General features: G+C 53.7%; 1 protein-coding gene across 5 annotated transcripts in view; it reads right to left on the reverse strand.

Moving 5' to 3' along the window:
• cadps2 (Ca++-dependent secretion activator 2) overlaps window positions 1–21510 on the reverse strand; it is a 219114-nt gene that overhangs the window by 83595 nt on the left and 114009 nt on the right. For all 5 annotated transcript variants that reach the window (XM_030097248.1, XM_030097247.1, XM_030097245.1 and 2 more), the window contains 2 exons: window positions 17715–17851; window positions 2932–3119 (listed from right to left, as the gene is read on the reverse strand). In XM_030097248.1, the coding sequence (XP_029953108.1) occupies window positions 2932–3119; window positions 17715–17851 (325 nt within the window). The remainder of the gene's footprint in view (window positions 1–2931; window positions 3120–17714; window positions 17852–21510) is intronic.

Below are 21510 nucleotides of genomic sequence, written 5' to 3' on the forward strand. Positions count from 1 at the left end.
GAAAGCAGTCGGTCAGAGAGGAGGAAACCCAGACTGAAGACCGGGTTCTCAGTCCATGTCAGGAGGAACGGAGCCGGACTCTCTCGCTCCTCGCCGTCCAGTCGATGCTACGTCAGAGCGCTCCGCCCTGCAGAGAGCAGCTCCCTCTGCCTCTCCACCAGACAGGATGAATGAGTGAATGAATGAATGAATGACTGCTGAGACAGCAGACGGACAGCTGCTGAATGTGGAGCAGCGAGCAGCAGCCGGGGCGGGGCCTCAAGCAGGACCAAGAACCTGGACCAGGAACCAGGAGAAGGTCTCCGTCTGGCCCAGAGGCCCGTCCTGCTGCTGACGGCTGCTCCGCCCTCCAGAACTGAGTGTGGTTCTTCATGTTCTTCATGCTCTCCACCCCCGAGGCTGCAGGCCCACCCAGAAGCTGTCAGTTCTCCTCCAGGATTCCTGGACAGCCATCAAGTCCTCGCAGTACAGCTCCAACTGACAAAAAGCCAGTTGTCAGCTATCGCTGGAGAAGCTAATCATTACACTTTCTAATTGACTAAATGAGTCGACAAAGAGACGCAGCACACACAGCAGTAATTAGCGTGGGGGGGAGTGGGTGGAGGCAGGCGGAGCGGGGGGTGGAGGCAGGCGGAGGGAGGGGGTGGAGGCAGGCGGAGGGAGGGGGTGGAGGCAGGCGGAGCGGGGGGTGGAGGCAGGCGGAGCGGGGGGTGGAGGCAGGCGGAGGGAGGGGGTGGAGGGGAGGCGCTGAACTGCTGATGCCAACAAGTTGCTAAAAGACTGCATTGTTGCTCGTATTCTGGGCGGTCCTGAGGGGGACGGGGCCCAGCGGCTCCGCTCCGGCCCCCCACCGGCCCCCCACCGGCCCCTCACCGGCCCCCCCCCGGCCCCGCTCCGGCCCCCCACCGGCCCCGCACCGGCCCCGCTCCGGCCCCGCTCCGGCCCCACACCGGCCCCCCACCGGCCCCTCACCGGCCCCGCTCCGGCCCCGCTCCGGCCCCCCACCGGCCCCGCACCGGCCCCGCTCCGGCCCCGCTCCGGCCCCACACCGGCCCCCCACCGGCCCCACACCGGCCCCACACCGGCCCCCCACCGGCCCCACACCGGCCCCGCTCCGGCCCCCCACCGGCCCCACACCGGCCCCGCACCGGCCCCGCTCCGGCCCCACACTGGCCCCCCACCGGCCCCGCACCGGCCCCGCTCCGGCCCCGCTCCGGCCCCCCACCGGCCCCGCACCGGCCCCACTCCGGCCCCCCACCGGCCCCACACCGGCCCCCCACCGGCCCCGCTCCGGCCCCCCACCGGCCCCGCACCGGCCCCGCTCCGGCCCCCCACCGGCCCCACACCGGCCCCGTACCGGCCCCGCTCCGGCCCCACACCGGCCCCCCACCGGCCCCGCACCGGCCCCGCTCCGGCCCCCCATCGGCCCCACACCGGCCCCCCATCGGCCCCACACCGGCCCCGCACCGGCCCCGCTCCGGCCCCACACCGGCCCCCCACCGGCCCCGCTCCGGCCCCGCTCCGGCCCCGCCCCGGCCCCGCCCCGGCCCAACTCCGGCCCCGCTCCGGCCCCGCCCCGGCCCAACTCCGGCCCCGCTCTGGCCCCGCTCCGGCCCCGCTCCGGCCCCGCTCCGGCCCCGCCCCGGCCCAACTCCGGCCCCACACCGGCCCCACACCGGCCCCGCTCCAGCCCCGCTCTGGCCCCGCCCCGGCCCAACTCCGGCCCCACACCGGCCCCGCTCCGGCCCCCCACCGGCCCCCCACCGGCCCCCCACCGGCCCCGCTCCGGCCCCCCACCGGCCCCACACCGGCCCCGCTCCGGCCCCACACAGGCCCCCCACCGGCCCCTCACCGGCCCCGCTCCGGCCCCACACTGGCCCCCCACCGGCCCCGCACCGGCCCCGCTCCGGCCCCCCACCGGCCCCCCACCGGCCCCGCACCGGCCCCGCTCCGGCCCCCCACCGGCCCCACACCGGCCCCGCCCCGGCCCCACACCGGCCCAACTCCGGCCCCACACCGGCCCCACACCGGCCCCGCTCCGGCCCCGCTCCGGCCCCGCTCTGGCCCCGCCCCGGCCCAACTCCGGCCCCACACCAGCCCCGCTCCGGCCCCGCTCCGGCCCCACACCGGCCCCGCTCCGGCCCCCCACCGGCCCCACACCGGCCCCGCTCCGGCCCCCCACCGGCCCCGCACCGGCCCCGCTCCGGCCCCCCACCGGCCCCGCACCGGCCCCGCTCCGGCCCCCCACCGGCCCCACACCGGCCCCGCCCCGGCCCCACACCGGCCCAACTCCGGCCCCACACCGGCCCCACACCGGCCCCGCTCTGGCCCCGGTCCGGCCCCACACCGGCCCCGCTCCGGCCCCGCTCTGGCCCCGCCCCGGCCCAACTCCGGCCCCACACCGGCCCCGCTCCGGCCCCCCACCGGCCCCACACCGGCCCCGCTCCGGCCCCCCACCGGCCCCACACCGGCCCCGCTCCAGCTCGCCTCACGGGTCATGCTGGGACCCAAACCTCTGAACACATGAGGAAAATGAAATGAAACCCGGAGCCGCTAGTCTCTGCGTCCGCCATTATGGCCGCCACCACTGAAGTTATTCCGTCGTCGTCAAAACTACACCAAGCCCTCTCCTGGATAGGCGTGTTGTTGGCAAGCGCACCCTGTGCTGACCTGACCAATGAAACGGCAGCAAACAAGCCCCGCACGACGTCGGGACAAGCTGTGAAAATGCACAAACACACCCAAACAACTGCGCTCAGCTGTCCTGTTAGCGAGAGCACACGACTGTACGCCGACTGCGAGAGGCAGACGCCGCTCAGCCCCGGACAGCAGGACTGATCCTTTCAGATGGTCTAGGTTTAACCCGGACCCTAACCCTAACCCCTAACCCCGCACAGCGCCGCGCCGCCACGACCTTCCCGCCCTGTTTACCTGTTCCCGTGGACGTGGGAGGCGCAGAAGGCGTAGCTGTAGTGGAGGAGGGTGGGGTCCACCAGTGCGTTGTTCTCACAGTAGTCCATCAGGGCCGTCAGGTAGCTGAGGTGGCGGTGGCAGCCGCGGACGCCGTACCGGGCGCAGTACTCATCCAGGACGAAGACCTGCCCCGGACTGAACCAGCCCTGGAGACCACACACACACACACACACACACACACACACACACACACACACACACACACACACACACACACACACACACACACACACACACACACACACACACACACACACACACACACACACAGAGTTGACTTGTCATCCTGCCTGGAGCTAGACAGTCGTTTCTCCGTGGAGCAGATCAGCTGGTGACCAGCTGATCTGCTCTGACGTGGAAGATGAAGAGATGAAGGCTTTTCATGTTCCTCTTCCAGACGTTCTGTTTCCCTCCTGCTCGTGTCTGAAGGGTCTTCATGTTGGAGGAGGGGGACAGGACCAGCAGGACCCGGGACCGCAGGCTGATCGCTACAGAACCTCCGAGTCCGTCTCCTGGCAGGCGAGCGCCGTCAGCCGCCGGCGCCACACACACAGGAGGGAAACTACACACACCTGCAGCACAACTACAGGAGTGTGAGTGTGAAGGTGAGCCTGGTTCTGCTGGAGCGAAAAAAAAAAGGTGTGGAGAAGTGGAACATCCCGAGAAGTTCAGCAGGTCATCCGCCCTGCGAGGAACGCAGTCAGGCTCGAAACTCAGCGCTAATGAGGACTGCTGCAGGCAGGGATTCACACCTCACAGCTACACACACACACACACACACGCTACAGCAACACACATACACACACACATAGCTCCACACACAAACTAATGTCACACACTACACACACACACACACACACACACACACACACACACACACACTCCGTCGTGAGGACCAGAATGAGTTTTGAATCAACAGATTGAGGACGTTGTTGTGAAGTGAGACATTGTATCCGGTCCTCACTTTTCTCAGACCTTTGAGGGTGAAGACTTGGTGTGTGGGTTGGGGTTAGAACCAGCCTCAGGTCAGGTTTAGGGTCAGGGTCAGGGTCAGGGGTGAGGACATGCATTATGTCAATGAGAGTCCTCACAAATATACAGGTACAAATGTGTGTGTGTGTGTGTGTGTGTGTGTGTGTGTGTGTGTGTGTGTGTGTGTGTGTGTGTGTGTGTGTGTGTGTGTGTGTGTGTGCATACATGCATGCTTGTGCATGTCTCGCCTTGTCCTGTCCGAAGGCCTTCAGGTGTGTGTGTGCCATTTCAGAGCTGATTGATCTGTATTGATCCGTGTTGATCAGTATCAGTAGGTTTTTTTTTTTTTTTTTTTTTTCACCAACCAATGTAACATCTTGAAGCCTCTGAGGCAGCTGTTGTTGTGATCCTGGGCTGTACAAAAATACATTGATTGATTGATTGATATCGATCAGTATTGATGTGTTGATCTGCGTTGATCAGTATTGATCTGCGTTGATCAGTATTGATCTGTGTTGATCTGCGTTGATCAGTATTGATCTGTGTTGATCAGTATTGATCTGTGTTATCAGTATTGATCTGTGTTGATCAGTATTGATCTGTGTTATCAGTATTGATCTGTGTTGATCAGTATCGATCTGTCCTGGCAGGAAACACTCTGCAGTGCTTCAGTCACATCTGCTCTGTATCGTTTGTCTCCGTCTATTTTGAAATTGCAGCAAATACTTAAAGTCTTTGTGGAACTGGATTTGATGACGCTAATTGATGGATTCGGTCCGTCTGAAAGAGTGTTATTGATTGGAAGCATGGCTGAGAGACATATTGATCATTTGTAAACTGGCGTGTGGTCCGGAGCCGTGTCTTCCTGGACCGTCGGGGTGATCCGGACCTGGCAGCGTCCTGAGCTGCAGGCCTTTTAGCGTTCTTCGCCACCCGTCCCCCCCTCCCTCCGCCGTCTGTGGACCGGAGCTATTAATATCACACCGCGGACGGAGAGCCGGGGGCCGACGGACGGCGAAGCCACAAGATGTTCCTCCGCCACAAACAGATGGCGCACTGCAGTCTTGGCGCTGACCGCTCAATTAGCGGCTAACGAGCCGCTCGCCTCGTTAAGCTCGGCGGCCGGCCGTCTCCGTGTCAGAGCGGCGCGGCGCCCCCCCTCCCGGGGAGGGACGGCGTGACCCCGCAGGAGTCTGGAGGCAGCCTGGGCTCCGCCGCCAGGCACCTGACCGCGGCCGCCACGCTCAGGAGTCTTTGTTTCAGGACGCCTCCTCATGGACGGACGGCGGCGGCAGCAGATGGCGACTGTCAGTCTGTCGGTTCTGTCTCCGGGAGAAGGGGAGCAGACGTCCTCTACAGAGACCTGAGTCCGGCTGAGGCTGCGTCAACCAGACAGGAGGACCGAGCAGAACCACCTCCATCCAGAGCAGGGTCACCGAGACCAGGAAGACAGAGGACCCCACACAGGGCTCGGGACAGGACCCAGGATAGGAACCAGGACAGACCCCGGGACAGGATCTGGGACTGGGCCAAGGACAGGGCCTGGGACAGGAACTGGGACAGGACCCATGACGGGATCCGGGACTGGGCCCTAGACAGGAACCAGGACAGACCCCGGGACAGGATCTGGGACTGGGCCAAGGACAGAAACAAGGACAGGGCTTGGGACAGGGCTTGGGACAGGGCCTGGGACAGGGCCTGGGACAGGACAGGACCTCAGACCTGACCTGAAATGGGCTGGTGGTTCATGAATCTTGGTGGTCCTCAGTACGGTACCTCTGGAAGTCCATCCATCCATCCATTGTCCAAGCTGCTGGTCCTTTTCATGGTTCTGGGGTACTGGAGCCAGTCAGAGCTTCATAGGGGTGAGGGCGGGGTTCACCCTGGACAGTTCCCTGGTCTGTCGCCCAACCCGAACAGAAACCACAGAACAGTCCCCCCACGGTGCCAACTTTACTTCGAAGAGCATCTGGAGGGCAGGAGGCAGCACCTCAGGAGTCTTGGTTTGGGTCTGGCAGCCCTTCATCACATGCCAGACTCTTCTTCAGTCCTCAGAACTCATCAATGAGGACTGATCTGGTTTGAGGAAGAGGCCAGTGGCCCACTGGGGACTGCCGGACTGCCGCCATGCTGTCAAAACCCTGCTGAGGACATCACTGCAGGACTTGATTTGGTTTGGTCTGATCTGAACTGTTACATCTGAGTCGGTTTGTCCACAACACACTTTTCACACTGACCAATGAGTGAGAAGCTGACAACCTGTCAGCCAGTGAGAACCAGACGCTGAAGACCTGAGCTGTCGTCTTCTCCTCTTCCTCTGACTAGCAGAGTGTCTCTGAATCCCCAGGAAGCCCGGCACATGGACCTGGAATGATCAGGGCATCACCGGAGCTTCACTGGGGATGGGGGCACAGGTCTTAGGAGGCACTGGGACACCTGTGTCCTCTGGGCAGTGAAGGTGGAGCCGTGGGACAGTCTCGGGGTTGGGGCAGTGCATCGCCAAAGTGGGTCAGAGTCCCGTGGATTGAAAGGTAAATACTGGCCTCTCAATGTTGTCCAGTTCAGTGCCTCTTGACCCCGTGACCCTTTTCCTTCTGCTTGAGCAGCCAGCGGTTCAGGGACTCTGGGGGTCCTGGGACCACCACAAGCTGCTGATGGTCAGCGCAGACTCTCTGGCTCAGGCACTTTTCTGTGCCTGAGAAAAATGTTGTCAGTTCGTTGGTCTGATAAGCTCCACAAACACACGTTTACGCTGCAAAAATGAAGAGGATCGACTACAGACATCTATAATAAAGAATAACTTAGCATACAACAGAGAGAAACAACAAACACCGCAAGAAGAAGACAGTCTGACTTTTCCAGAGTGACCAAAACACAATATGAATAGAAAAAAGAGGCCAAGGAGAATGTCGGTTGATGCTTGGTGATGGGAGGGGTGCCATACTGGATAGAGCCATTTTAACTGATTCTGAAGAGCCATATATACGAGCCACTGTCCAACTGGTATTCCAAGGTCTGACTTCCATTAACTGAAATACACTCTTTCACAATGTCTACTAGGATTCGTGTCAGCTTGATGGAGATCTCTGTGTCAGTTCCACTCTGTTCCACACCGAGATGGTTTGAACTAGGGACAGTCTGGTCTGATATTCTGGATTCCTACCAGGTCTGACATGGACCCAAACAGCTGGATCAGATAGGCTCCATCAGCCCAAACTATCCAATAACAGTCCAACTTCACTTTACATGACATCCCATGAGCGCGGCCGAGCGGCTGCTGTCTGTTTCATCTGGTGACCAGAGACAAACCTACATCTGCAACCATGGGCCTGTTTCATCAGTCAGTCTGTGTGGGTGATTTACAGTCAAACATCGGACTGGAACATTTGAACAGAGGGTATCTGGGGAGGATCCAGCTCTACAGATCCGATCAGATCAGAGACAGCATGTTTCCCTGTCAGCTGGAGACTGATCGTCTGTTGTAGCTGCTCCTAACAGCAGGTGTTAACAAGAGACTCACAGCAGCCATCACTCTTTGAAACGTTGTTGTAAAAGCAGTCAGAGTTCATCAGGACAGGTGACAGTTTTCAACATCTGCTCTCAGTAGCAGCAACAGCAGACGCCACAGGAAGTCCACCACCAGTCAGTCCAAAACACCAGCATGCACCTCTGTCAGTGTGTTGGTGTGTTGTGACACATGCACACTTCTATTACCCTATACACACACAAACCCACGGGGTGTGTGTGTGTGTGTGTGTGTGTGTGTGTGTATACATACAGGGTGAATGAGTTTACATTATATTCTTCGTTTCAATAGAGGGTTGAGCTCCTGAAGGGGACAGAGGCAGAGAAGAAGGGGGTCGAGGGTCAGAACGCTGGTTTTAGTCTTTGATGTGATGCTACTGGAAGAAGGTCACTCTGGCTTGCTTGGGAAATGGAGGAAAATTATTGGGTGGTGAATTTTATTCCTTTTTTTTTTCCTCCCTTGTCCTGTTCAGCAGCTGGGGCGTGCAATATTGTATGATTGCAGCTAGGGATGTGCGATACCACTTTTTTTCAGACCGATACCGAGTACGAGTACTTCATCTTCAGTACTCACCGATACCGATACTCGCATACCGATACTTTATATACATAAAATTTAAAATAATGCAATGACAGATTATTTTTGAAAAAGAAATTTCTAATAAAAAGGCAGCCCAGCCACTATGTTTAAGTCCAAAATAATAGTCTGAAAAATAAAACAAAGAACTCTGAGTTTACACTTATTTAAATGAAATTAAGTGCAAGATAAAACAGTTTTCTCTGAGTTTTACACTTTACATAAACTAAGGTTTTTAAATGTACTAATTTTAATGATTTTTTTTATGAACTAAAGTCAAAGATAGAACAGCCCCTGAGTTTAAAGAGCTGCTGGTGTTCTCTGTGCTGCTCTCGGATCTCTGCTCTTCAGTTTCTCGGTCTTCTACAGAGTTTGCCGTCGAGTTGCTGCCGGAGTTTTCTTTTTTTCCAGCACAACAGCGTCAGACTCTCGTCCACAAGCTTCGCCCTGAGGTGTTTAAACAAATTACTAGTGGTAAATGAACAACATCGCGCACCTCCTTTAGCAATTTTAGCATTGCAGAGTTAGCATTCTGCAAAGCTCGGCTCGTTTTCACTTATACAAAAGAATTTCCACACCGGCGAAGTTCTGGTGAGACGAGCAGCCGTTCTGGACTCATCCTGTTGTCTCTGCTCTGGATGAGACTCATGGAGAATCAACCCGCTGCAGTGTAGCCCTGCGCCTGTCAGCGACTCCCAGAGAGGAGCTTCTTCCTCTTTCATGTTTGTCGGCAGCTTGCATCCCATTCGGTTGCACTACCGCCACCTGCTGGTGACGAGGGCTCACTACGCGTGGGGTTTTCTTGCCGTGAGGATCGGCTGCTGGTATCGGTAGCCTTCACGAGTACCCGATACTTTGAAATAAGGGCAGTATCGGCCCAATACCGAGACCTGGTATCGGTACTCGCACATCCCTAATGGTAGCCTTTTACTATCCGAACAGATTTTAATGTTAGCAGCAGGACGAGACTGAGTCTCCTCCTGCTGCTGCCTTTATTTAAAGCTGGCATCCGGCATGGCTGAGGACAGGACTGGGACGGAAACGCTCAGAGAGCGAGAGACAGAAAGAGAGAAAGATAAAGAGAGGGAGAACGGGGGGGGGGGGGGGGGGGGGGGGGGGCGCGCAACCTATGTACAAAGTCACAATACAAAACAGTGTTGTCGACGCACCACACCACACGCAACCTAGAACAATCCCAAACCCCCAATCTAGACAACACCAAAACAGAGCCGACAACCAACACAGACAATTACAGAACCAGACATACATTTTTTTTTTTTTTTTTTTTCCCGAACCATATTAGTGAACAGACCAGGCCACAAAAATAAAAGGAGGTGTAGGGGAGGAAGGAAATGCAAGGACACCACAAACCCTTTTTTTTTTTTTTTTTTTTTTTTTTTTTTTTTTTGGATATAGCTAGTCATAACTAGTAGTAAACTCGGGGCGTGCATCAAGAGAGGTCTGCTACAGATCACCATTATTCTAACCACCACAAGAAGACAAGATAACCCAGTATGTGAAGAGTGATTAAAGATCAACGTGATCATGTGAATATGATGGTGATAGTGATGGTGAATTTTATTCCTTTGGAAAGCATATAAATGAGAGTGCAGGCTTGACAGCATCACGAGGGGTGAGTGGATCATGTAATGAGAGTGGCCTGCTAGAGGCACACTTCACTGATATACACACTGGTTTGACCAGACTGGTACGTTTCACTGGACCCATCAGGCCACATCTGGACCTTCTGCCTGATAAAGTTTCTGGACTCTGCTCACTGGAAGACTGGTCCGACTCCCCATCACCTGGGACCAGATGTGTTATCAAGACTTGGGCTGAAGCGGAGCTGTGGAGGTGAGAGATAAACACTTCCAATCAAAGGGTGCTTCCGTCGCTCCAGGACTGTCAGGAGATTTCAACTTAAAGGAAAAGTACAGGTTAAACAGCTTTCTGGTTGTTTATAGAATGATGTAGAACAATATCCTAACCCAGAAGGCTTTTCTGATCCGGGCAGTGCTCTGGGAGAAATTTAGATCCAAAATCAAGCGGAGCACATCCGTATAGGTCTAGCAGACGGGGCATCGGTAACGCCGCTCCTGAAACGGCTTTAATCGTCCAAAAACTCTTTAGTTTCACCAATATTTCATCACAGTCCGCTCAGCCTCTCCTCCACCACAGCCCAGTGTCTAGATACATGTTGTGGTTCTGTTGACCTCTGACCTGAAAGCTTTGTTTACGGCGCCGCACCATGCGCAGTACGGCTCATTGTTTCCGGGGCAACCTGAGGCTACACAAGAACTTTCTTCCTCCAGTTTAGTGCAAAACGGACAAATATCTGTCAGATGAAGACTGCGCATGGTGTTCGGATCAGAAAAGCCTTCTGGGTGAGGATATTGTTCTACTTAATTCTATAAACAACGTGAAAACTGTTTAAACCGAACTTATCCTTTAAAGTTAGGGTAGACGATGTTGTCCAAAAGCTCTTCTTGTCATACTGAGTGAAATGCTCCTTCCCCCTGGGAGAAGTCAATACATTATGAGGACAGAAAAAGGTGCGGAAAAAATCTGACCACTGTAGCGGCCACAGGAGTGTAAAAACTCCGACCAATCAGAAGGCACGGACCGCTCTTAAGAGACCAATCAAATCCCTTCGCTGTTCTACCAGCCCCCTGCGCGTACATTTCAATGGCGAGCTCTGGCCCTGGTTCAGAGCGCGTTGCCAAGGCGCTCTCGGCGCTCCTATGCGCGTTGTGTGCGGCAGTCAGAAAGGTTAATGACATTGGAGGCGATCACAAACTCTGTGCGCGGCGCTTCCGCGTCCAGTGCGTTCGCTCCCAACGGGAGCTCCTCCAATGGGGCGGGAGCTGGGCGGAGCCTTGGGGAGATGCTACATTCGTGCTTTGCTAGTTTTCCAAGATCGCCGACCCTAGCTTTAACTCGACTTTGACATTTTAGAGTAGAAGCTGTTCAGTCACATCCGGAGCAGGGCATGGACAGCAGGGGGCGTGTCTTTAATAGTGGGCAAAGCCAGATCCCGTCCTCCACGACACTGGTTGGACTCTTGAGCAAAGCAGCTTCCTGGATTCCAGAAAGTGTTCAAGTCAGCATGTGTTCATACGTGTCCATCATTTTGAAGAGTCCCATCCATTTCAGATTACATGATTCCATCAAACGATGGAGCGAGATGTGAAGTCTGTGACAGAACTGTTGAATAAAAACCAAACCCAGCAAACAGAAATGATGGGAATGAGCTGAAACCTTCAACTCATGCTCCAGCCGATGTGTGGAAGATCAGGATCAGCTTTCATCAGGTAGCCGGACTCTTTACGTTGTTTCTTGCATGAAATCTGGATTATAATCATGATTTCAGCTACAACAACAACTCCTGATCACCAGTCTTAACATTTGAAAAAAAAAAAAGCCATTTCAGAAGGAGCTCAATGCTCCACCAGCACCTTCAGCAGTGAGTGTGTTCTGTGAAAAACCAGTGGGAACTACACCGATTCATTTAGCGGGGCTCCGGGGCCTCAGCAGCCCAAATTTCTGCCTAATTACTGTTGTTGTTGTTGGATTCAACTCTTTGTGAATAAAATAGGAGCCGGTTCATGACATGAATCCACGCCACTTCTCAACAGATGTCCCCACGCTGAGGCACTGGCCTTTTCTCAGAGCCGTGGCTGAAAAGGGGCTCAGGTTGGAATACAAAGCCCTCCGGGTCTCACAAAAGGCCGAGGAGAGAGGAGCCGAGGGGCGGCGTGAATAGATCGGTCTAATTGTAGGGCTGCTGGAGTCCTGGTGAGGCAGGTAGGGAAATGAAAGACGGCACAGATGTCACGTTGGTGAACATCTCCACGACCTGCTGCTCTTAAAGGCCCCAGCACACAAAACAGCACGTCCGTACAGGGATGGAGAACCCTGTTCAGTCTCGCCTCATGTCATGAATTTGAAAAGTGCCAAAAACTGAGATCAGTGAAGACCTGATGTGAAAACCAGCAGTCCTGATGGTTTAGTGCTTACAGAGCCTGCAGACGCACAGATCAGCCCGAATAACTCCTGATGAGTTCCTGATGAAAGGGTCCAGAATCACTGATCAGCTCCTGAACTGGAACATCTACTGGACTTCATGCTCGTTCTATACTAAAGTCAAAGGAGACATGTGGATCACAGCTCGTTTTAGGTTTATTGCAGGGTTGAACGACCCGGGTCGAAATGTCGATTAAACCCTAACACTGCCAGGAGGAGCCGATTATTAGGGGGTTTAAACGGGTTTTTTTGCCAATGGGAAAGTGGTATCAGGCTACTTTCACCCCAGGACAGTCCTGGACTGGGCTGATGGTCCAGGACAGTCCTGGACTGGGCTGTCCTGGACCGGAGGGGGGTCAGGGGCTGGGCGAGCTGCTCCCTGCACTCCTGACAGCAGACCATGAGTGGGCCGCTGACGGACCACTGATGGACAACCAGACAGCGTCATGCAATTACAGCAGCTGCTCCTTTGGGGGCGCTGTGAGCCGAATGAACACTGACAAGACAGGCAGAAGAAGAAATCCGGATCATTTGATTGGTGCGGATTGAAACCAGAAGTCCCGCCCCAGCAGCCGGTTAGCGGCTAAATCCTGATTTACAGTCTTTCAACCATCTATCAACGAGCGCTGCTCTTCCTCACCACCCCATGTCTGACCTCTGACCTCCAGACAGTCTCTAACTCTTTCTCTGAGCGTCTGCTTCCTCTGACTGGCGTCGTAGGTTTAGTTTATTCTGGTATTAGATACACTGAGCTCCACATGGTGTCCCCTCACTGCAGCTGGTCATAGACCACTACTGTGCTTGGAGACCGGCTGAGTTCAGGGGAAGAGGGACAGATGATGCGGATTTTCCCAGAAAGTCCAGATTTGGTCTAAACTCCGGACGTTACAGGGCTGCAGTGGCAGAGCCTCCCTGTGGAGGAAGTGAAGGAGCTTCTTCTATTCCGAGTATTCCGGGTATTCCGAGACCCGCTGAGGGCCTGGACCACCATGAGGACAGGACAGGACCGGGAGGACGGAGCAGGAGGAGGGTTTCTTCTCTCTTCCTTTTTAATTCCAAACTGAACCCATAAAAACCTTTTTTTCACTTCAGCTGCTCCACTTCGCTGCCTGCCACACACTTATTAAGACTTCACCCCCATAATCCCCCCTTCCTCCTCCCCACCCTCCTCCCCCCTCCCAGTCCCCCCCCCCCCCATTGAATCCCCCCAGCAGTTGTCCATGAGGGTCATGTTCCTATTTGCAAAGTATTGATTAGAGCGTTTATCCCTTCAATCAGTGTGAGAGAGCCCCCAGGCTGAACACACACACACACACACACACACACACACACACACACACACACACACACACACACTTGTGCTTCTATAGTTGTGAGGACATTCATTGCCATAATGCATTTCCTAGTCCCGTACCCCTACCCTTGACCATCAAAAATAAATGCCTCACCGTAACCCATACCCCAAAAACCTAACCTGAGCCCAGTTTTACCCCTGACCCATATTCTAGACCTAATCTAAACCTAAGTCTAACCCAGAAATCAAGTCTCAACCCTCAAAAAAGTCTGTCAGAAAGTCAGGACCAGCAAAAATGTCCTCAGTCTGTTGGTTTAAAACTCATTCTGGTCCTCACTATTCAGTATGGACAAGTACACACACACACACACACACACACACACACACACACACACCACACACACACACACACACACACACACACACACACACACACACACACACACACTTTCACCACTCAAAAATAAATCATCTCCATAGTTGTGTAAAAAGCCAGGGAGTGTTGAAGTGAGTGTTTGTCATCTAGAGTTACAGGGTTTGCCCCCCCCCACCCCCCCACACCCCCACCCCCCCCCCCCCCACCCCCCCACACCCCCAAAGACTGACCAAAACAAACAAGGATTTACAGAAAGAAGACAAAAGTGATTTTTATGAAAGTGACAGAGACGAGGTGTGAGCGTCCCTCTCCGTCTTCACCTGGTAATGAAGGATTCAAAACCAAAGAGCAGTCGACCCCCTGAAACCACCTGGATAGCCAGAGAGGCTCCGTGGGGGGGCTCTCTCCGGCCCGGTGATCCGGCTCGGTCCCTCATCTCAGGTCTCAGCCTGACGGGACAGACGAGCGTTCGGTGAAGACCTCGGCTGGGGACAGCCAGAACCCTCAGAGCCTCTGCTGGTGGGTTGAGGTGCTCCACCTCACAGTGCCCGGGGGGGGGGGGGGGGGGTTAAGTTCCAGTTCCACAGATGTTTCAGTCGATAAGCAATGCAAGCAGAAGTCTTCCTGTTCCTCCAGCTGAACTTCCACTACCTGATTAGTTTGTTGTGGAGGACAGTTTTATCATTTTAATTAGTCCCTATTGCAGCCGCAATACATTCTGTCATAATGCTTATTAGATCAGCTGTTTTCTCACATTTCCTTTATTAATCCAAGAAGGATTAAAAATCTGCAGATTTACAGCAAAACTATCACATGTTGTACCTTTAGTAGATTTTCTGAGTTTGAATGGCAGGTAAAATGTGTCAGTGAGATGATGCCGGCCCAGTTTATATGGGTGTTTTTTCAATCGTGTCAAACGTATTTGTACAAAGGGACGGCGTGCAAAGCGATCCAGGACCAGTCCTGGTTCTCCAGGGCCCTGGGTGAAGCGGATTATACGGCGTCCTGTGACATGACCACAAAGTCTCTCGTGGAACTTTCAGGTCTTTAGCTTTGCAGCCAGCAGTCCTCAGCGCCGAGCAGAGTGCTCCATCAGACTCCTCCCCTGGCCGTAGTCCCGTCCCGCCCAGCGGAACGTCCCGGTGTAGAGCACCGGGGCTCTGCTCCACCCGCCGATGTTTTGAATTAACTGGTGTCCGTGTTAACTTGTGACCAACAGATGTTGAAAAATGACTTGTAGTGGTTCTAGTGGATGTTGGTTTTCTATAATTACAGTAAATGTATAAGTTTAGAGTCTTTTGTGAGTCTTATTTTAACATCTGCTGGTTCCAGCATGTGTTTACAGGAATCCGTCACTCGTTACCATGGGAACCAGTTAATCCAGAACACCGGGCGGCGGTCCGCTGGTAGTCTACCACCGAGCTCTTTCAACAACTGGCTCCATCTCTCCTCCAGTGTTTGTTATCTCAGGGTTTTTATTAGAAAGTGTTCCTCAGCCATTGTCCAGTTCTTCTGCTGGTTTTTGACTTTCCTGCTTCCTGTTTCCTGTTTCCCGTCACATCATCCTGTCACTACATACGAGGGAATGCAGGGCAGAACCAACAATCCCACATTTAATCCTCTCTGCTGTCAAACACCGTATACATGATACATGAAGCGGATTACTGATCAGTGTAGACGACCTCGTACAATCAGATCAGAAACACGATCCGCTCCGAGTGAAGAGGATCCTCTCAGTGTTTATAAGAACCTTTACAGGCCGCTTCACCTACAGCCCCGTTATATGGAGGATTTTTGGGGACATATAAACGTGGCCACTGAGTGATGTGCAGATGGACAAAACGTTGAGTCTGAATGAAGCACAGCAGCAGGTGAAAGAACTAAGACCAGTGTGTCGTCAGCATACAGCCATTTAAAAGGAAAAGAAAAGGACAATTTCCTTCATGAGTTCAGTCAGAAGGACGTCAAATGTCTCTTCTGCAGGCAAACCCGTCCTTTAATGAATTCTCAAATGTTTCAGCTCCGGAATACGAACTGATGAAACAATCTAGAGTTTTATCTGCAGCCCAGCAAACATTTCCAAGAATCACCAAGAGAGCACAGAACAGCAGAGACGTTCTTCAGTTCAGAAATCCCACTGGAAGGCTGTGAAGACTGAATCCTCTGAGCAGCTCGAGGCAGAGTTCAAACCAGAACCATCTGTCTCTCTGATGAAGCGGCTTTTCTTTTAAATGGATCCATGACTGCAGTTCTTCAGTTCAGTCATGAGGATTCACCACTTCACTTGTGTGGGGCGGAGCATCTCTCAGTGTTCTGGTTAATGGTGTTTAAGCCTTTGCTCGTGTCTTTTCATGATGGTAAACCTCCAAACCAAAAAGCTTTTTGGATTCCATCATGTCTGAAGACACGAAGACGAGTCATGTCTGGAAACATGTTCTGCTCTCAGAAGGATAAATGCAGTGTTACATTCTGTGCAATGATGGGATGAAGGAAACACTGGGATTGCCAAAACCAGCTGAGTATGACGATAATGAGGGATTCACCACATTGAATTGGTTAAATAGAGTGAAATCCTGTCCTCTGACTACACTGCAACAGCTCGTCTAACCGGCCGGATCGTCTGGACTCAGTCATCACAGAAATGACTGAGGAAGGGAGGAGGCTGGGTGGAGGGAAGAGCCACGGCACTCCACCGCCACTGCGGAGGACACACTCCACCAGCACACACACCGGCAGAGACACACCCCCTGCTGGGAGACGTCCAGCAAGTAGACCAGGGCCAGGTCCAGCAGGTAGACCAGAGGAGGTCCAGCAAGTAGACCAGGATGAGGTCCAGCAAGTAGACCAGAGGAGGTCCAGCAAGTGGACCAGGACGAGGTCCAGCAAGTAGACCAGAGGAGGTCCAGCAAGTAGACCAGGATGAGGTCCAGCAAGTAGACCAGAGGAGGTCCAGCAAGTAGACCAGGATGAGGTCCAGCAAGTAGACCAGAGGAGGTCCAGCAAGTAGACCAGGATGAGGTCCAGCAAGTAGACCAGAGGAGGTCCAGCAAGTAGACCAGAGGAGGTCCAGCAAGTAGACCAGAGGAGGTCCAGCAAGTAGACCAGAGGAGGTCCAGCAAGTAGACCAGGACGAGGTCCAGCAAGTAGACCAGAGGAGGTCCAGCAAGTAGACCAGAGGAGGTCCAGCAAGTAGACCAGGACGAGGTCCAGCAAGTAGACCAGAGGAGGTCCAGCAAGTAGACCAGAGGAGGTCCAGCAAGTAGACCAGAGGAGGTCCAGCAAGTAGACCAGAGGAGGTCCAGCAAGTAGACCAGAGGAGGTCCAGCAAGTAGACCAGAGGAGGTCCAGCAAGTAGACCAGGACGAGGTCCAGCAAGTAGACCAGAGGAGGTCCAGCAAGTAGACCAGAGGAGGTCCAGCAAGTAGACCAGAGGAGGTCCAGCAAGTAGACCAGAGGAGGTCCAGCAAGTAGACAAGGACGAGGTCCAGCAAGTAGACCAGAGGAGGTCCAGCAAGTAGACCAGAGGAGGTCCAGCAAGTAGACAAGGACGAGGTCCAGCAAGTAGACCAGAGGAGGTCCAGCAAGTAGACCAGAGGAGGTCCAGCAAGTAGACAAGGACGAGGTCCAGCAAGTAGACCAGAGGAGATCCAGCAAGTGGACCAGGACGAGGTCCAGCAAGTAGACCAGAGGAGGTCCAGCAAGTAGACCAGAGGAGGTCCAGCTCCCCAATGAGTCTGTCCTTCTGAGAACTGAAATGCAGGAGGAGTGTCATGGTGAAGGTGAGATGGGAGGCTCCGTCTGTCGCACTGAGTCGTTTTCACTCATCGCTCAGTCTTTTGAAATCTTCAGTCTTTCTCAAAAGAGAGAAAAAATTGAAGAAAAGCAGCCTGGTGTGTGTGTGTGTGTGTGTGTGTGTGTGTGTGTGTGTGTGTGTGTGTGTGTGTGTGTGTGTGTGTGTGTGTGTGCTGACCTACCAGGCAGGAGAAGGAGTCGTTCATGCGGTGCAGCAGAGTGTGCTTCTGCAGGACGGTGAAGAGGGCGGCGTGGTCGAAGAGGCTCGGGGGGGCCGAGATCAGCTCCTCCACCCCCTGACGCTGAGTGGGATCCAGACCTGGACACACAAGAGGGACATGTGTGTGTGTGTGTGTGTGTGTGCGTTAACGTGTGTGCTATCAACACACACATTAACACAGAAAACAAACGAGACGTGTCAAAACTGAATCTGAGCAAGTTTACATTCACGACACCGAGACGTCAGGCTGCTGGAGAGGTGAGACAGAAATGTGTTCGCATTGGCAGAGCTCAGCGGCGCTCCGAGGTGTAAACACACACACACACACACACACACACACACACACACACACACACACACACACACACACACACACACACACACAGTGCTGCTGGTAATGGTTCCCACCCTGCTTGGCTCCCAGTCCTCCGTGAAGCCGTCACATTCACATCTCTGTGACGCTAAGAGCTGAGCAGGAGCCAGCATGAGGAGGAAACACTGACATCTCGCAACCTGGGAAAGGAGCACCGAGCAGTCGGCAAACCGGCGGGCGAGCGAGCGCTTGTTCTCCTCACACTGAGTGCTTCCAGATGTGTGAGTGTTGGAGGCCTCACACCTGGACCGAAGGAGTTCAGGAACCGGATGATGCGGTACCTCATCTGAAGGTAAAGTCTTTCCAGACGTGTGTGTGTGTGTGTGTGTGTGCTGCTCCCATCTCGTTGTGTACATGTTGTGTGGTATCTGTGTTTGTGAGTGTCCACCATGGACTCCAAGTGAAGAGGAGTCAGCCAATCACAGAGGGGCGATGAGAGGAGAGAAGGCCAGTCCGGTCTTCATGGTGACACCAAAGCTAAACTCTGCTTCCAGGGTCCTTGGTGCCATTAGTTATCGATTTCTTCACACCTTCACATTACTTCAACATGAAAAAAGACGGTTACTCCAGATCAGTACTCAGAATCAATGCTGACAACAATCAGACCTCCGTCACACTTCAGCACTTCTGATGTGTCTGAACAAACCAGCATCTGGCCTTTTCTCAGCATGATGGTTCATCCTCAACCCAAGACAAGAAGACAGCCTGGCCCTTCAGGTTCATCCTCAACCCAAGACAAGAAGACAACCTGACCCTTCAGGTTCATCCTCAACCCAAGACAAGAAGACAGCCTGACCCTTCAGGTTCATCCTCAACCCAAGACAAGAAGACAACCTGACCCTTCAGGTTCATCCTCAACCCAAGACAAGAAGACAGCCTGACCCTTCAGGTTCATCCTCAACCCAAGACAAGAAGACAACCTGACCCTTCAGGTTCATCCTCAACCCAAGACAAGAAGACAGCCTGACCCTTCAGGTTCATCCTCAACCCAAGACAAGAAGACAACCTGACCCCTGGGCTCATTTCAAAGATAGGGGGAACTTCATTCTCAGATGTCTGAGCCCAGGAGGACTACAAATCTCAACCACTACTCATTAGAACTGTTCTACATCCTTCATAAAGCTCAATTCTCCTGCTGGGATGGATGCAGAAGAGGAGGAAGGAGTTTCTAGCTTCGAACTGCTCCTTTAGCCCATTCTATAGTTTGTAACACTCCATCCGCAGAAGATGTCTGGATGCAGTTCAAGGTATCAGTGTGAATAAGGTCCTCACCAACACCTGTTAGGGTTAGCATTTAGCATGTCAACATAGTGAAAGACGTCTGGAGTGACACGGTTCACTCACTGGTCCTGAAACCTCTTCTTCACTGGTGCTTTAATAGCAATCAGTTCTGCCTCGGTTCTAAAGCACTTTGTTCACAGTAACTGTACTATTTCTGCTAGATGGGTAAGGTCATGAACCCAGCCCACATAATTCCAGAGCTCTGAATTCCAGCTGAGACAATGGGCTGAATCTTTACCATGGCTGAAAGAGTCTCTGGTTCTATGGGCTTTGGATTCTGGATCCCGGGTCACGAGAAACTATTTCACATGAATCCTCCATCAACCTTGCCTGGTAAACCAGCCCCGCCCACTCCTCATCCAGTTTGGATTTTGGAGCTGGTCTCAGTCTGGGTAGGAGCCCATAGAAGGGGATTTCACTCGGTCCTGAAACAGCCAAGCCAATCAGCATTGCCGCTTTTTGCTTTAAAATTTTTTTGGGCGAATTCTGGTGGCTAAACCGGAAGTGACGCCATCGCTGCACGTATCGGAGATGACGGACTTTAACTTTAATCATCGTCTGAAAGCGGCAATAAGTAAAGTTATGACCAAAATACCAAGAATTACAACAATCAAGCAAGAGCCAGAGTCTGGCCTGGAGAGGGTCTGACAGGAAAAGACGTTTTCACGTGTCTTTGCGTGTAGAGAAGCTAGAGCTAATGAGCTAATGCTAACCCTTACAGAAGCTAACGCATTTTGATAATGTATTTGTTTTGAAGCGCCGATTGGCTGAAGTGTGCTGTCAGTCAAAGGAGTAACCGACGCCCCCGTAAGAAGTTTCAATGGGCTCCTATCCAGACTGAGCTTAACTCCAAATCCAAATGTGGATGAGGAGTGGGCGGGGCTGGTTTACGAGGCTACCATCAACCAGGAAAGGCGAGAACCTTCCAACCAGCACCTAGTCCAAAGAGTTCCAGAGTCCAGAACCAGCATGAAGTAAAGACATGGCGTGGCTGAAGGGTCCAGAGCCGTTTTGCTGATGAACTCTGGGAGAAACAGTCGCTTGGAATGACTGGTGAAGAGTTTTAAAGGGTGGCACTGGTAATTGGAGCACAAGCTGGAACCAGCAGGGCCTGAAGCGGCACAGGAGAAGGAGGCTTCAGGGTCAGAGACAAAAGAGTCAACAAAACATAAAGGAAGCAGAAGAGGCACGGGGCGTCCCGGCCTGAGCAAACCTGGGTTCATTTCCAGTCCTTTCAGGCCGCGCTGTTAATGGCCGGCCAAATGAAAAGCCTAACACTCTCCACTCCGCCTGCATTGTGACCCAGTACATTTCGGGATGGGAAGTTTCTCGGCGTGACACGTGGCCCCACAAAAGACCGCGGCTCGCCGAAGAATGCCGGCTCCCACGTCCACGCCTGCGACGCCCCCGGCGCCGCGCCCGAGACGAGCATTAGCGATTGCTTTTTTATTAACACTGCCATTTTTGTGTTTTGTGTGGATGTGGAGAAGCCCGCGAGGACTTTCAGACGTTTGTGTTTTTTACCGCCCCTCCCCTTCCTTCCCTCCTTTTCTTTGTCGCCTTTGTGCCGATGAGAATAAAAAAGACAGCAAAAGTGAAACATCCACAATCAACTTCCAATCGACGCTCCTTCTGCTGAGCCTCCTTTCTTCTGCCTCCCTCGGCTCGGCCCTCGCTGCCCTTTGGCTCCCGTGGCCTGCTTTCCTCTGTCTAATTCCGATGTAGGTCATATTACATTCGTTACCTCCAAAATGCCAGATTGTCCTAAATGTAATTGAGAGAAAAGACAGGGAGAGAAGGAGGCGACTCTAAAGAAAACGAGACAAAGAGATATAGATTAGTGCTGATAATAAGAGGATTGGGGGAGGAGGGGGGAGTATTGATTGGGCAACAGACGGCGAAGAAATGATGTTGATCCGTGTCAAGTCCAACTTTCAGCTATTATCTGCAGGGTGTGTGTGTGTGTGTGTGTGTGTGTGTGTGTGTGTGTGTGTGTGTGTGAGGGGGGGGGGGGGGGGGGGCTTTCTGAATGAGTGTGTGGCAGAAAGCATGGATGAATCTCACTGCTTCTGACACAGATGGTGCATTTGATCCAGAGTGACTC

This window comes from Salarias fasciatus, chromosome 7 (assembly GCF_902148845.1).
Source record: "Salarias fasciatus chromosome 7, fSalaFa1.1, whole genome shotgun sequence".
In the NCBI taxonomy this organism is placed as follows: Eukaryota; Metazoa; Chordata; class Actinopteri; order Blenniiformes; family Blenniidae; genus Salarias; species Salarias fasciatus.